A 15415-nucleotide genomic window follows, 5' to 3' on the forward strand; every position below is an offset into this window, starting at 1 on the left:
CGTGCCACGGGGCCCCCGACTTCCAGGGGGCCCCCAAGATAGCATATGAACACGTCATAAGCAATGGCAAAGTGTGTAGAATTTCAGGAAATCAGCTTAAAAACTGCAAAGTTTACTCTCAGCATAATGCCAAAATGTGTAGAATAGCAGGAAATTAGCTTTAAAAGTGGACATTTTTCTCTCAGCCTCATGGTCAAATGTGAAGAATAGCATGAGATAAACTATAAAAAGCACATTTTTAACTTTGCCCCATGACAAAATGTGTATAATTGCATGAAATTAGCTTTAAAACTGCAACATCTTCTCTCAGCCTCATGACAAAACCCCCTGGAGGTAGGGGCCCCGGGGCCCAAAATGAGGTAGTCCAGCCCTGCTGCTCTACAGTGTCACAGGTGTTAGAAGAAAAACATGACAGCCATCAGTCATCATAATGCTGCTGGTCATCAGATGATAAATGCGCAAAAATACATCAAAATGGGGGCCTTTGATATTTTTCTGCCTTGATACAGTCTCTCACTATCTTTTTTGTGTATGTCAGTATTAAAAGAGAGAGCGAGAGAGAGAGAGAGAGAGAGAAAGAGGGGTGCACCAACGGTTGCCACAGCAACTGTGTAATTATGTTGGTGGCAATTATGAAAGGGATGAAAACAGGGTGGGGGAAGAGGACAGCAGCAATCCAAAGCCAGAACACTGATGCGCGTGAGTGAATCTGTCAACCATGACGGATAGGCCTAAAATTTTCAAATGTGATGACGCTGATGTCTTCAAAGAAGTGGGAGAAGTTTGAATCCCTAATTCCATGTAGTGTGCAAAACATATAAAGGTATTTTTTTTTTTGTATGTGTTTCATTAGATTTCATAGAATAATGACTATGTTCATTTATTTTTGACAAAGCACATCATACTCCCAGATTACAATACTAGCTCTTGTAGCCTCTCAGCCAACAGTAAAGCATGGGGCTTATTCATGGTGTTTAACCTCGCAGATAATAAGACAAAACAATAATAGCCCTGTATGACATATGACACATTCTATACCTCTATGAACAGCCTGAAATGTTTTCCCAAATGAATAAACCCATGCTGTGCAAATCCCAGAAAGAGAGAACAGTATTAGGTTGTGGGTAAAAAGGTCTGGCACAAGCCAGCAAAGGGGAGAGAATACAGACATTGTCCCCAAACACTGAAACAGCAGGGTCAGATATTGGGCTCGTTTGAGTGGTAAGGTGAAAGCAACCGACTGTAGATGAAGGTTGAGGAGTGAAGTTGGGGGAGGTGCATCTGCGACAGCCATAAGTCGGACACTGATGTGGTTTTCCTACAGCAAGGCTCAGTGTAACATGGCAGTGTTGCCATTGCTTAGAAAAGTAGTTCTTTATAATGTCAAAATAAACACGTCTCCAACTCCCATATCACACACTCACAAACTGAAAATATACAGTGGCAAGAAAAAGTATGTGAACCCTTTGGAATTACCTGGATTTCTGCATAAATTAGTCATAACATTTGATCTGATCTTCATCTTAGTCATAATAGACAAAACACAGCGTACTTAAAATAATAACACACAAATTATTGTATTTTTCTTGTCTATATATAATACATCATTTAAACATTCACAGTGTAGGTTGGAAAAAGTATGTGAACCCCTAGGCTAATGCCTTTTCCAAAAGTTAATTGGAGTCAGGAATCAACTAAGCTGGAGTCCAATCAACGAGACAAGATTGGAGATGTTGGTTAGAGCTGCCCTGCCCTATAAAAAACAACTGCTTTTGAGCCCTCTCCTGTACTCCCTGTTCACCCACGACTGCGTGGCCACGCACGCCTCCAACTCAATCATCAAGTTTGCGGACGACACAACAGTGGTAGGCTTGATTACCAACAACGACGAGACGGCCTACAGGGAGGAGGTGAGGGCCCTCGGAGTGTGGTGTCAGGAAAATAACCTCACACTCAACGTCAACAAAACTAAGGAGATGATTGTGGACTTCAGGAAACAGCAGAGGGAACACCCCCCTATCCACATCGATGGAACAGTAGTGGAGAGGGTAGTAAGTTTTAAGTTCCTCGGCGTACACATCACAGACAAACTGAATTGGTCCACCCACACAGACAGCATCGTGAAGAAGGTGCAGCAGCGCCTCTTCAACCTCAGGAGGCTGAAGAAATTTGGCTTGTCACCAAAAGCACTCACAAACTTCTACAGATGCACTATCGAGAGCATCCTGGCGAGCTGTATCACCGCCTGGTACGGCAACTGCTCCGCCCACAACCGTAAGGCTCTCCAGAGGGTAGTGAGGTCTGCACAACGCATCACCGGGGGCAAACTACCTGCCCTCCAGGACACCTACACCACCCGATGTCACAGGAAGGCCATAAAGATCATCAAGGACAACAACCACCCGAGTCACTGCCTGTTCACCCCGCTATCATCCAGAAGGCGAGGTCAGTACAGGTGCATCAAAGCTGGGACCGAGAGACTGAAAAACAGCTTCTATCTCAAGGCCATCAGACTGTTAAACAGCCACCACTAACATTGAGTGGCTGCTGCCAACACACTGACTCAACTCCAGCCACTTTAATAATGGGAATTGATGGGAAATGATGTAAAATATATCACTAGCCACTTTAAACAATGCTACCTAATATAATGTTTACATACCCTACATTATTCATCTCATATGTATACGTATATACTGTACTCTATATCATCTACTGCATCTTTATGTAATACATGTATCACTAGCCACTTTAACTATGCCACTTTGTTTACATACTCATCTCATATGTATATACTGTACTCGATACCATCTACTGTATCTTGCCTATGCCGCTCTGTACCATCACTCATTCATATATCTTTATGTACAGTGCCTTGCGAAAGTATTCGGCCCCCTTGAACTTTGCGACCTTTAGCCACATTTCAGGCTTCAAACATAAAGATATAAAACTGTATTTTTTTGTGAAGAATCAACAACAAGTGGGACACAATCATGAAGTGGAATGACATTTATTGGATATTTCAAACTTTTTTAACAAATCAAAAACTGAAAAATTGGGTGTGCAAAATTATTCAGCCCCCTTAAGTTAATACTTTGTAGCGCCAACTTTTGCTGCGATTACAGCTGTAAGTCGCTTGGGGTATGTCTCTATCAGTTTTGCACATCGAGAGACTGAATTTATTTCCCATTCCTCCTTGCAAAACAGCTCGAGCTCAGTGAGGTTGGATGGAGAGCATTTGTGAACAGCAGTTTTCAGTTTTTTCCACAGATTCTCAATTGGCTTCAGGTCTGGACTTTGACTTGGCCATTTTAACACCTGGATATGTTTATTTTTGAACCATTCCATTGTAGATTTTGCTTTATGTTTTGGATCATTGTCTTGTTGGAAGACAAATCTCCGTCCCAGTCTCAGGTCTTTTGCAGACTCCATCAGGTTTTCTTCCAGAATGGTCCTGTATTTGGCTCCATCCATCTTCCCATCAATTTTAACCGTCTTCCCTGTCCCTGCTGAATAAAAGCAGGCCCAAACCATGATGCTGCCACCACCATGTTTGACAGTGGGGATGGTGTGTTCAGGGTGATGGGCTGTGTTGCTTTTACGCCAAACATAACATTTTGCATTGTTGCCAAAAAGTTCAATTTTGGTTTCATCTGACCAGATCACCTTCTTCCACATGTTTGGTGTGTCTCCCAGGTGGCTTGTGGCAAACTTTAAACAACACTTTTTATGGATATCTTTAAGAAATGGCTTTCTTCTTGCCATTCTTCCATAAAGGCCAGATTTGTGCAATATACGACTGATTGTTGTCCTATGGACAGAGTCTCCCACCTCAGCTGTAGATCTCTGCAGTTCATCCAGAGTGATCATGGGCCTCTTGGCTGCATCTCTGATCAGTCTTCTCCTTGTATGAGCTGAAAGTTTAGAGGGACAGCCAGGTCTTGGTAGATTTTCAGTGGTCTGATACTCCTTCCATTTCAATATTATCGCTTGCACAGTGCTCCTTGGGATGTTTAAAGCTTGGGAAATCTTTTTGTATCCAAATCTGGCTTTAAACTTCTTCACAACAGTATCTCGGACCTGCCTGGTGTGTTCCTTGTTCTTCATGATGCTCTCTGCGCTTTTAACGGACCTCTGAGACTATCACAGTGCAGGTGCATTTATACGGAGACTTGATTACACACAGGTGGATTGTATTTATCATCATTAGTCATTTAGGTCAACATTGGATCATTCAGAGATCCTCACTGAACTTCTGGAGAGAGTTTGCTGCACTGAAAGTAAAGGGGCTGAATAATTTTGCACGCCCAATTTTTCAGTTTTTGATTTGTTAAAAAAGTTTAAAATATCCAATAAATGTCATTCCACTTCAAGATTGTGTCCCACTTGTTGTTGATTCTTCACAAAAAAATACAGTTTTATATCTTTATGTTTGAAGCCTGAAATGTGGCAAAAGGTCGCAAAGTTCAAGGGGGCCGAATACTTTCGCAAGGCACTGTACATATTCTTTATCCCCTTACACTTGTGTCTATAAGGTAGTAGTTTTGGAATTGTTAGCTAGATTACTTGTTGGTCATTACTGCATTGTCGGAACTAGAAGCACAAGCATTTCGCTACACTCGCATTAACATCTGCTAACCATGTGTATGTGACAAATACAATTTGATTTGATTTGATTTGTTTGCTATTCACAAGAAGCATTGCCTGTTGTGTACCATGCCTCAAACAAAAGAGATCTCAGAATTGTTGACTTGCATAAATCTGGAAAGGGTTACAAAAGTATCTCTAAAAGCCTTGATGTTCATCAGTCCATGGTAAGACAAATTGTCTATAAATAGAGAAAGTTCAGCACTGTTGCTACTCTCCCTAGGAGTGGCCGTCCTGCAAGGATAACTGCAAGAGCACAGTGCAGAATGCTCAATGAGGTTACGAAGGATCCTAGAGTGTCAGCTAAAGACTTACAGAAATCTCTGGAACATGCTAACATCTCTGTTGACGAGTCTACGATACATAAAACACTAAACAAGTATGGTGTTCATGGGAGGACACCATGGAAGAAGCCACTACTGTCCAAAAAAAAACATTGCTGCACGTCTGAATTTCGCAAAAGAGCATCTGGATGTTTTACAGCGCTACTGGCAAATTATTCTGTGGATAGATTAAACTACAGTTGAGTTGTTTGGAAGGAAAGAACACACAACACTATGTGTGGAGAAAAAAGGCACAGCACACAAACATCAAAACCTCATCCCAACGGTAAAGTATGGTGGAGGGAGCATCATGGTTTGGGGCTGCTTTGCTGGCTGCTTCAGGGCCTGGACAGCTTGCTATCATCGACGGAAAAATGAATTCCCAAGTTTATCAAGACATTTTGCAGGAGAATGTAAGGCTATCTGTCCGCTAATTGAAGCTCAACAGAAGTTGGGTGATGCAACAGGACAACGACCCAAAACACTGAAGTAAATCAACAACAGAATGGCTTCAACAGAAGAAAATACACCTTCTGGAGTGGTCCTGACCTCAACCCGATTGAAAATGCTGTGGCATGACCTCAAGAGCGGTTCACACCGAACATCTTATTGCTAAAATGAAAGTTTTGTAAAGAGGAATGGTCCAAAATTCCTCCTGACCCTTGTGCAGGTGTGATCCGCAACTACAGAAAACATTTGGTTGAGTTTATTTCTGCCAGAGGGTCAACCAATTATTAAATCCAATGGTTCACATTCACTTTTTCCAACCTACACTGTGAATGTTTACACGGTGTGTTCAATAGACATGAAAACTTATAATTGTGTGCTATTAGTTTAAGAAGATTGTGTTTGTTTATTGTTGTGACTTAGATGAACATCAGATCAAGTTTAATGCCCAATTTCTGCAGAAATCCAGGTAATTCCAAAGGGTTCACATACTTTTTCTTGCCACTATGTGTGTACATTTTACTATCAATTGGCAAAGGAGAGCCTCAAATATCACATTCATTTGTACATATCCGCTGTATACATGAATTGCGGCAAAGTTGGTTCCTGTTTCAGTCATGTCTTTGGTCACATCGGTGTGGGTCATATAAAATAACCTAATGATTGGTTGACAATAGAGCCTCCCACAATGCAGGTGATGGCTGCAGGATGGAGTTGGTGAAGAGCACCTGCAGAAACTACTGTCGACTGCAGTCAAACCTTCATGACCTTTGATCACATGATTTATGTAAAGTTGGGCGCGTTCAAGTGGATCACTTTTGCCAAATCGTGACCATCGTTGGTCACTACCATTTAAAGTATGTTGCATTATAGTTATAAAAATTGTCCGCCTTGCACCTACATGTTGACTGCATGAACCTTACAAGAATCATGTGATCAAACGTCATGCAGTTTTTGAAGAAGTCGTTGCAGTTGCTTCTCATCACCTGCACCATGCAGCCATCACCTGTATTGTGAGAGGCACTATTTGTCAACCAATCATTAGGGTGTTTTTGAATGACCCACGGGAACGTGACCAAAGACATTACCAACTTGCCACGACTCTAAAGCTCCAGGGGTTACAAATTAAAGTGATACGAGACTTTCTAATCATTTAAATATACACACAGTATGTTTTCAGTTTGTGAGTGGGTGATAAACTTTTACATTTATTCTGAAGAACTTTTGCAAACAGCAGCTATGTTGACACTGCCATGTGATCTGAGCCTTGCTGTTGGAAAACCACTAGTGTCCAACTTTCAGCTGTTGCAGATGCACCTCCCCAGACTTCACCCGAGGACTTTTGTCTAGTTGGCTTCATAAGTCTTATCCCCCGAACACACCCATTTTCTAGGCAGTGGCTGTCGATAAGACTTTTCTGGACCTCTCTTCCCGACAGTTAAAGGTCCCGAAGCTTTTGTGCATGTGCAAGATGCTGTAGTTTACAGTCTCTGATCTACGAACCTCCCTTCACAATTCTATGATAACTCAAGTATTACCGGTAAAACATCCATGCAGAATCTGCATACCAAACATATGATCTGTTTCAGGGGGATATGCATATTTAGATCTTGAGTTAGTGTACTTGAAGTACCCTACAGTGTAGTTAAAAAGAACCCTAGTGTAGTTACGAAGAACCCTACAGTGTATTTACAAAGAACCCTACAGTGTAGTTACGAAGAACCCTAGTGTAGTTACGAAGAACCCTACAGTGTAGTTACGAAGAACCCTAGTGTTGTTTTATGTAGTGAGCGAACGTGTTACCAAGCAGACGGCGTTAACAAACTGTAGCATAGCCTAGCTGTGCTTAGTTCAAAATAAAATATTTCGCCTAATGGCGCACGATGCTGTGTTGTAGAAAAATGTGACCATTTGTACAATCATCCTAAAATCTCAAAAGAAATTACAGTAACATACTACGCTATTATTTTTGGTTCTGTTATGTAGACAAGTATCAGTGTTTTGCAGACATTGTTTCAGCTTTGATCTAACGTTATCTAAATGAGCGCCAGTCACAACAGTAGCCTGTTCTTTATTTGTAAAGCCAAGACTGAGTGTAAAGTAGTGAATTTCACACAAGCAAAAGCTTCTGGACCTTTAGCTGTTGGGAAGATGGGGCCAGAAAAGTTGGATCCGCAGCCACTCCATACGTTCTATCCCCATAATCGTCAAGGTGGTAGGGTACTCCGATAGACAGTTGAATCAACCTTTCCACTGGGGACTAGAAGGTGAAAAACCTTTCTATGGGGGGGGTTCCTGGCATCACCTCCGGCCCAACACCCAGGTGTCTGGGGGCAACTACCAGGATCAGGCAGATATTTCCACCCAGATGGGTAGCTGGTTGCTCTGCATGCTGCTCACTGCAGCCAAGCCAGAGGAAGGAGCCCTTCATTACGTATGTCAACTGACAGCCTGCTTGCTGGGGGCACATTCCACTAGACTAAACATGTGTGTATGGAATTCATGACAATGGGTGGAGCTCAAGAGTGTAGTGGCTCCCTCCTTCGACTCGTCTCCCCTGTTGCTTTTTCACCCATCCCATGTACTCAGACCTTTACAGACGACATTAATCCTATTTTTACTATGAAATATGCCCCAGATAAACAACCTACATTGGGGGCTCTCTAAAAATCTGATTTCTCTCTACCCTGTTATTATACTACTGTACCACAGAGAGCAATGCTATTCACACCATAATATGTTCAATATCTTACCAACACTGAAGAAAGAACTAAATGATACATTTTCCCAAATTTATTAATTTAAATAACTTAAAATGGACACAAAAATACCCACCCATTAAGTTTCGCTCAATGACTGTTTCCCAGGCACCTTTTCCCACCGAAGTAAAAGACAACTGTTGATTGTTTCCCTGGGAAATGTAGGCGCCAACATGCATTTAGATCGGAGGGAGAAAACATGCCCAGGAAACCCAGCCAGAGGAGCATATCGACTGGAGAGTTCCTTTATATCAAATCTGTTGAGGCTTCCCTATTGACAAATACATTGTTTTTTCCCAATTCTGAATAGGATAGGAGCTGGATAGTGCATATGACCGGAGCAGGTATTTGATCCATACAAATCAAATGAAAAACATTTTACAATAAAAAGGTTCACAAGTATACTATTGGCAAATCAGTACTAAAGACCAGATGTGCCGCTATGACCCTATAAATAAATATCCATAATTATATGGGATATAATTAATAATCAATGATATGCACAATCCTGCACCCTAACCTAATCCTGTATGGACAATAACCTACTTCATACACGCACCAAGACATCTGAATATAGGCATGTCACTTTAAAACCACTCTGGCAAATACTGGACAATGAATAAACAATGACAATTTTGTAAAAATGCAAAAACAGAATAGTCATACATGGGGATAAACATTTACAAAAAAAATAGGGGTGAAATCATTTTTAAAAGTAATAATCAGACCAAATGTTGCTCCCTTCGTGTCCATCTCATTTCAACCACGACTAGACAAACATTTTCTAGGAAAACTGCTCATTGCCGCTTCCTCATTTGACTACCCAATGAATGACCATCTCATCATGTTGTGTTTCACTCTATGAATAAAAAACATTGCATAATCTTCTAATAAGTCCTCCACCCTTACTCCCATCAACCTGATCTCGTATAAGGTAACTCAACTCAGACGTGACGAAACATCTCACCAGTTTCCCAACACGAGGCTAGCTGGGCAGTACACAGTACCATTTCAGCAACAGGAGCCATTTCAAGAAGGGGGTGGGGAAAGAAAGAGGCATTTTCTGTTTCTGAAAAATATCTAAGACATTTTGTTTAGTGAACACTGAACAGAAAGAAGCCTAATTTCAGATAGGGGAGATGAGTCAGACTGAAGCTCAAACAGTCTTGAGCTGGGTAGCTACTGTATGACACACAATCACTAGTGCTGTGTATGAAACACAATAAAAACCTTTCTCTGATCATGACAGCGAGGAATCATGGAGAGATAACACACAGCGGTGAACCCATTTCAATTCAGTCACTTTTTCACAACATCCCTTTTGTTTTAAACAAAACTTTCCATACATGTTTTACCATGGAAGAAGTGGTCAGAAAGTAGTGACATTTTGGACCTAAATGCCATAAACATTCAGGATATCAAGGTGCTCAAAGTTGCCTCATTTTGCATACCCCACTCAACCAAGAAATGACTAAATAGTCTGACAACCCGGTTTGCAAGCTTTTAAAATATCAAATCTCAACCATTTATCTTTTCCAGTGATGTTGACATGGATGTCTCATTGTGTGGTGAGGTTCGCAAAATGGGTCAACTTTGAGCACCTTAATCTTTTGTGTTTTGACATAAAGGTCCAAAAACTCACTTTCTAAGCACTTCTACAACAGACAAATATGTACGGAAGGTTTTTCAAATCAAAAAGGGGTGCTGTCAAAAAGTAATTGAATGTATGTGGATTTATCCACAGGGGATTGGGAGAATATATGGCAACAAGGAATGAACAGGGATACAAGATGCAATGAGTACAAAAGGGACAGTACAGAGTCAGGGGTATAGAAAGAGTCTGGGAGAGGGGAACAATATTCAATACACACACACTGAGAAGACTCCAAACAGCATTAGAGTCGTCTCAACGCTCGCTTTTTATCAGTTTTCTTCTTCCCTACAACATTACTATTGCTACTACTACTGCTGGAGGTAGTACTGCTTCCATTGGCTCCGTTACCCAGAGCAGCAGAGGGGGCAACCCCTGGTCCCATCGCCCTCTTGGTAGGGTCCCCTGCGTGTTTTTTGGGCTGGGGGCCATCGGCTGGGTCCTGGGGCACCCCCGACGTCCCCCCATACCCCCCCATGGCATGGATCTCAGTCAGGAGGCGAGCACGGGACGCATACTCTGTATAGTCCTCCAGGAGCAGACGCCCCGCCTCCTCGTTGAGAGCCGACTCAGGGTTGGGATGGATCATAAGGCACTTGATAGTCTGAGGGGAGAGAGAGAATGAACACCAGTGAGTCATCAGGGTATATTTCAAGGTTTTCCTTGAACCACTAAACAAAATGTTAAGAATAGAAAATGGATTATTAAAAGAAGCACCTATAGAGATGCTTAAATGTTTCTTACCAATAATACATGTCTGAGTCCCAGCTCTGCCCTCCAGTCCCTCTTCAGGACGTTGACACAGATCTCTCCCTTGTGGCCCACATTAGGGTGGAAGATCTTGGTTAGGAAGTAGCCTTTCGGTGGTGCAGCAGGGAAGTCCTTCCCCAGGACCAGGCGCATTCGGAAAACACCCCCGGCAAACGGGGTTCCTTCTATTGAAGCACAATAAATAAACCACGTCAAGCAGGGGTTGACATTACTGGTTGTCCAGGGCAGGTAAACTCAAGAGTCGGTAAGGTGGAATCTGCCTTTTGTCCTGAAGACTAGTGTTCACTCACGTCGACTCGAGTTCAATTTGTTCATGTGCATAAGTGACTCAATAAAAAAATTTATCAAGCCAAGTGATCACACAGTTCTCCCTACATTCTCTTTCACCTCCGTTACTCGTCTCACTCCATTCAGATCCGAACGCTCCCTCTACACAAACGAGTTGCGCACCCAAGCTCCCATTAAGACTATAGAAATTACTGCCTATAAAAATGCATCTAACAGATGGGATACACAAACAAAACTGCAAACAAGCTACATTCCTTGCCAAATCACGACAGCTTTATCACAAATTCAAAATGGACTGGTTGATTAAAGTAGGGAAATGTGTTCCAACTACAAACTGCAGATTTGAAAAAAAATGATGCATCTGGTCCATTTAGTGAACTGCTAGTCTGTCATTTAGAATAGGTTACAGATGGACATATGTAACAAAAACATTGTTTTGATGAAGGCAAATAGCCAATAATAAGCTCATTACACCCTGTTAAAAAAGGAGTAGGCTAAACGTGCAGTGATATTGATGAGAAAGAAGCACCTGTTTCAGTAGCAAATGTCAGTGCTCAAATGGCAGTAGGAGTCCATAACTTAACAAATGACCTTGCAACTCAAGTAGGCCTAAGTGTTTTCCAGTTCAGACAGTGAATATTGGACAACTAAATCAAATGTTTAGGCCTTTGTACCAACTGCCTCTAGTAGTGTGTTAGCTAGCCAGTGTGTAATCTGAGCATAGTTGAGGTCTAACGTGAATTAGCCACAAAATCTAGAGTTTGAAAGCGACTTTTCTGGAAGCTGTGCTGCACCATTTCCCCTACATTTTACCCCACATGGGCCAGCCCCAGCCCCTGGGCCCACATGGGCCAGCCCCTGCCCCTGGGCCCACATGGGCCAGCCCCAGCCCCTGGGCCCACATGGGCCAGCCCCTGGGCCCGCCCATAGCAATTAGTTTCAGCAAATGCACTTCAGCTCCTCACCATTTGAGTGACAGTAACAAGATACACTCAGCAGAGCGAGTGTAATTGCATAATACTGCAAACATCCTTGTCAAAAACATCAAAACTATTGACAGATTTATTGAGTTATCTTAGATTAATTCTGCCCATGTTGAGGAAGTGTATACTGGCTATGGCGTTTAAAAATGAACAAACAATACTATTTCTGCTTTTTACTTGTTTTTCCAAGCGAAGGTCTTTTAAGGGAGTATGCGAGCACACTCGTCTGGTTCGCCTAGCCGACTTCGGCTAACTGCCAGCGGAACTGAAGCATGCTGACGCCTTAAGAGAACTTCTTTACAGAATTAGCATGAAACGTATGAAAAAACGTGTTTGAATAGTGTCATAAGTGTGCTGACTCATTCAAGCACCTTCGATAGCTTAATGTCAACCCCAGCATGTTCTACATTACAGCTTCCCTAGGCAGACAAAACATTTCCCATGACAGAGGTATGCGTTACCTGGTCCCTCAATGGCTGTATGGAGTTCTGTGATGTCTTCTTCGCTGGGGTAGATCTTGATGCCCTCAGGGGGATCTGCAGCGAGTGCAGACACCTCTTTGTACACCAGACGCAGAACCTGGGGCGGCAAGTTCTCTACATTGGAGTTCTATAAATGGGGCACACACACACACACATACATACATTACTATTCTGTCCCACTACCAACAGAAAGGTGCACATATGGTAAATACTATAGATATGGAACCCACACATCCCATGATCACAAACACATTAATAATAGGAAAATCTCAGTAAGGGACAATTTCAGTAAAGCGGTCACCAAAATGGTTGCTCAGAATCAATGTGGCCATCTACTGTCTGATAAGCCTTAGGCCTGTAGCCGATTAAACTCAACTCCACGATTTATGATGGAGATGAGCTGCGATTAGTGTGAACAGACTGGAGCTCCTTAGTCACAAAATCAATTTGAATAAAAAACTACTGATTTCATTTCTGTGTAATTGCGGGCTATTCTTTGGATGCTATAATCAGAAGTTTTTGCTAAAAACGGAATTGTATGGGACTAAGGAATTCCAGTTTGGCCACACTAGTCGCTGCTCAACTCCATCGTAAATCGTGTAGTTGAGTCGAATACAGTACAGGCCAGGTGGTGATTCACGTTAATATCATGAGAGTGCAGTGGATAAGCTGTGTGTCACAACTGACAACTGCGATTTCAGCCAATGTCTGGCCGTTTACTTCATTGATAAATGTACAAACCGGTCAAAGTTAAGATATTGTATAAGCATTTTCTAGCCATACAAAACGGACATCAAGTTAGCCATTCTGTCTTTGCCAAATAAAGCTAGGTTGTAGCTGGCTAGCGAATTAACAGTTAGCCGAAAGCTAGCTAATGGTAGCATTGCTGCCTACAATTACTGACTAGTTCACATCATTGTCAAGTCAAATAGCTAATGTAACGTTACCATTAAATCGCCCAATCATGTAACATATTGATGTAGTTCTTATTACAACTCATCAATTTCGCTAAAAGAGAGGAAATAAGATATCTAACTAGCAAGCTAACATTAGGTAGCTAGCCAGACAAATCATCATTAGGTAGCTAACTTGCATAGGTAGTTAAATACGCCAACTTTGGGGTGTGCTAACGTTATGATAGTTAATTTGCTGACAATCGTGTAGAAGTTAGTTAGTGATTAATCTTTGTTGGACAGTTTCCCATTTAAATTGTGTTCGGGAGAAGTGTCAACACTGAACTAGCCTGCAAAAGAAAATCGTAGCCATCAGCGAACATCAGTTAGTTAACTATAGCAAGCAAATAACCAACCAACGTTAGCTACCCTACTTAACTAGTTAGCTAAGTTAGGTCTCGGCTAAGTAACGTTACTGTAGTTAGCTAGTTAACGTTAGCTAAACCGCTGGCAAACAATTTGACTTGCTTTGTTAGCTAGCTAAATAACCAATAATTGTATCCATCCAAGTGTTTGTAGAAAATGTTAACTTACCATGTCTTCCGAAGAATATTAGTATTCAGGTGACTGGGGCTAGCTAACTCTGTGATCCTCGTCTAAATAGCAACGGTAGCTAGCAACTAATAAATAGTTGCAGCTTATGCTTGATCGATGAGAAAGTGGTCCACGACACCTCAAATAAATGAATAAATGCAGGTATCGCCGACTATTTAGATCTCGAATGCCAAGCAAGCGATCAAGTTATGCTAACGCGTTAGCCAGCTGCAGCTTGCTAGCTAAAATTATTCTCCTCAAAAGTTCAGACACACTGATAGAACGTAAACCCCAATTCGTTATTCTGCTAAAACCAGTCTGCTTTTTGGTACAAACAACGTATACAGTGAAGGGAAGCGAGCTACTGGAAGAAAGTGTTTTTAGCCAAAGTTATGTGGTGGCCAAGTGCTAGAGTAGCTAGCCAGCTACTATTTTCGTTGAAACGGAACACGACTACGTCTCCCAAATGAAATTGTGTTGTCTTGACCAATCGGTATTTTAGCCATACAACACGTGTACAAACAACGTAACCAACAAGACCAATCACATATCGTAGGTGCTCTGTCGTCATACTACTTGACATTTCCACCAGCCATCCAAAGTCGAGAATGTCAAAATTGCTTCCAAGCCATAGGTGCGTTTGAAAAACTCATACCCACCCAGAGGGTAGGTCTTCATCTTGACAGACAGCCGCACACAATATAAACTTTTTCCTAAACTTCAATATAACCTAATCCCAGTTAACCTAACTCTACCATACAATATACCTATAGACGGCAGTGTCGGAGGAAGGCTCAACAAATCAAAGACTGTTCAAAGACTGTATCAAAGACTGTTCTCTTTGCTGCCGCAAGTGGTACCAATCAAATCAATGTACCAAGTCTGGAACCAACAGGACTCTGAACAGCTTCTACCCCCAAACCAAATACGTTTCTGAGTGGTGCAGCGGTCTAAGGCACTGCGTCTCAGTACTAGAGGTGTCACTACAGAGCCTGGTTCGTTTCCAGGCTGTATCACAACTGGCCGTGATTGTCCCGTAGGGTGGTGTTGTCTGGGTTAGGGTTTGGGAGGCTAGGCCCTCATTGTAAATAAGAAATTGTTCTTAACTGACTTCCCTAGATAAAATAAATAAGACTTCTAAACAATATTGAGAAATGGCAACCCTGACTACCTGCAGTGACTATGCACACTCACATATGCATACTGACGCCACACACTTTGCTACTGATATTATCTAGCCTGTTGCCTATTCTCTTTACCCCCACCAATATGTACAATACATATCTTCCTGAATTTACGTTGTACCCCCTCACATCGACTCGATACTGGTACTCCCACATTATTCACTGCATAATTATTCCTTGTGTTACTATTTCTATTTTATTTGTATTTATTTTATTTGATCTTTAACTATGCATTGTTGGAAAAGGACCAATATAACAATATGGTCGTCATTCTAATGTTCACACATAACGCCATCCATTCCAAGGCCTTACAAGGCCTTACAACAAATGTAGCTATTTCTCAAACCTGTCCACATAATTCTTTAGGATCTTCCACAAATCACCATTTCACTC

The 15415-nt window shown here is 41.9% G+C and overlaps 1 protein-coding gene across 1 annotated transcript; it reads right to left on the reverse strand.

Annotated features, from left to right (window-relative positions):
• Positions 1–8195: 8195 nt before the first annotated feature.
• Positions 8196–14666, reverse strand: ube2s (ubiquitin-conjugating enzyme E2S). The gene is made up of 4 exons (XM_024403209.2): positions 13839–14666; positions 12331–12478; positions 10572–10762; positions 8196–10431 (listed from the first exon to the last, which is right to left on the reverse strand). Exons 1-4 carry the CDS (start codon positions 13839–13841, stop codon positions 10072–10074), a joined length of 702 nt encoding a protein of 233 aa, XP_024258977.1. The 5' UTR covers positions 13842–14666; the 3' UTR covers positions 8196–10071.
• Between the last annotated feature and the right edge of the window lie 749 nt (positions 14667–15415).

Source organism: Oncorhynchus tshawytscha, linkage group LG23 (genome assembly GCF_018296145.1).
Source record: "Oncorhynchus tshawytscha isolate Ot180627B linkage group LG23, Otsh_v2.0, whole genome shotgun sequence".
Lineage (NCBI taxonomy): Eukaryota > Metazoa > Chordata > Actinopteri > Salmoniformes > Salmonidae > Oncorhynchus > Oncorhynchus tshawytscha.

Coding starts and splice junctions, on each gene's coding strand:
- ube2s (XM_024403209.2), bottom strand. Junction 10,763..12,330: donor TACAGCCATTGAGGGACCAG/GTAACGCATACC, acceptor GTGCTTCAATAG/AAGGAACCCCGTTTGCCGGG. Junction 10,432..10,571: donor GACTCAGACATGTATTATTG/GTAAGAAACATT, acceptor CTCTCCCCTCAG/ACTATCAAGTGCCTTATGAT.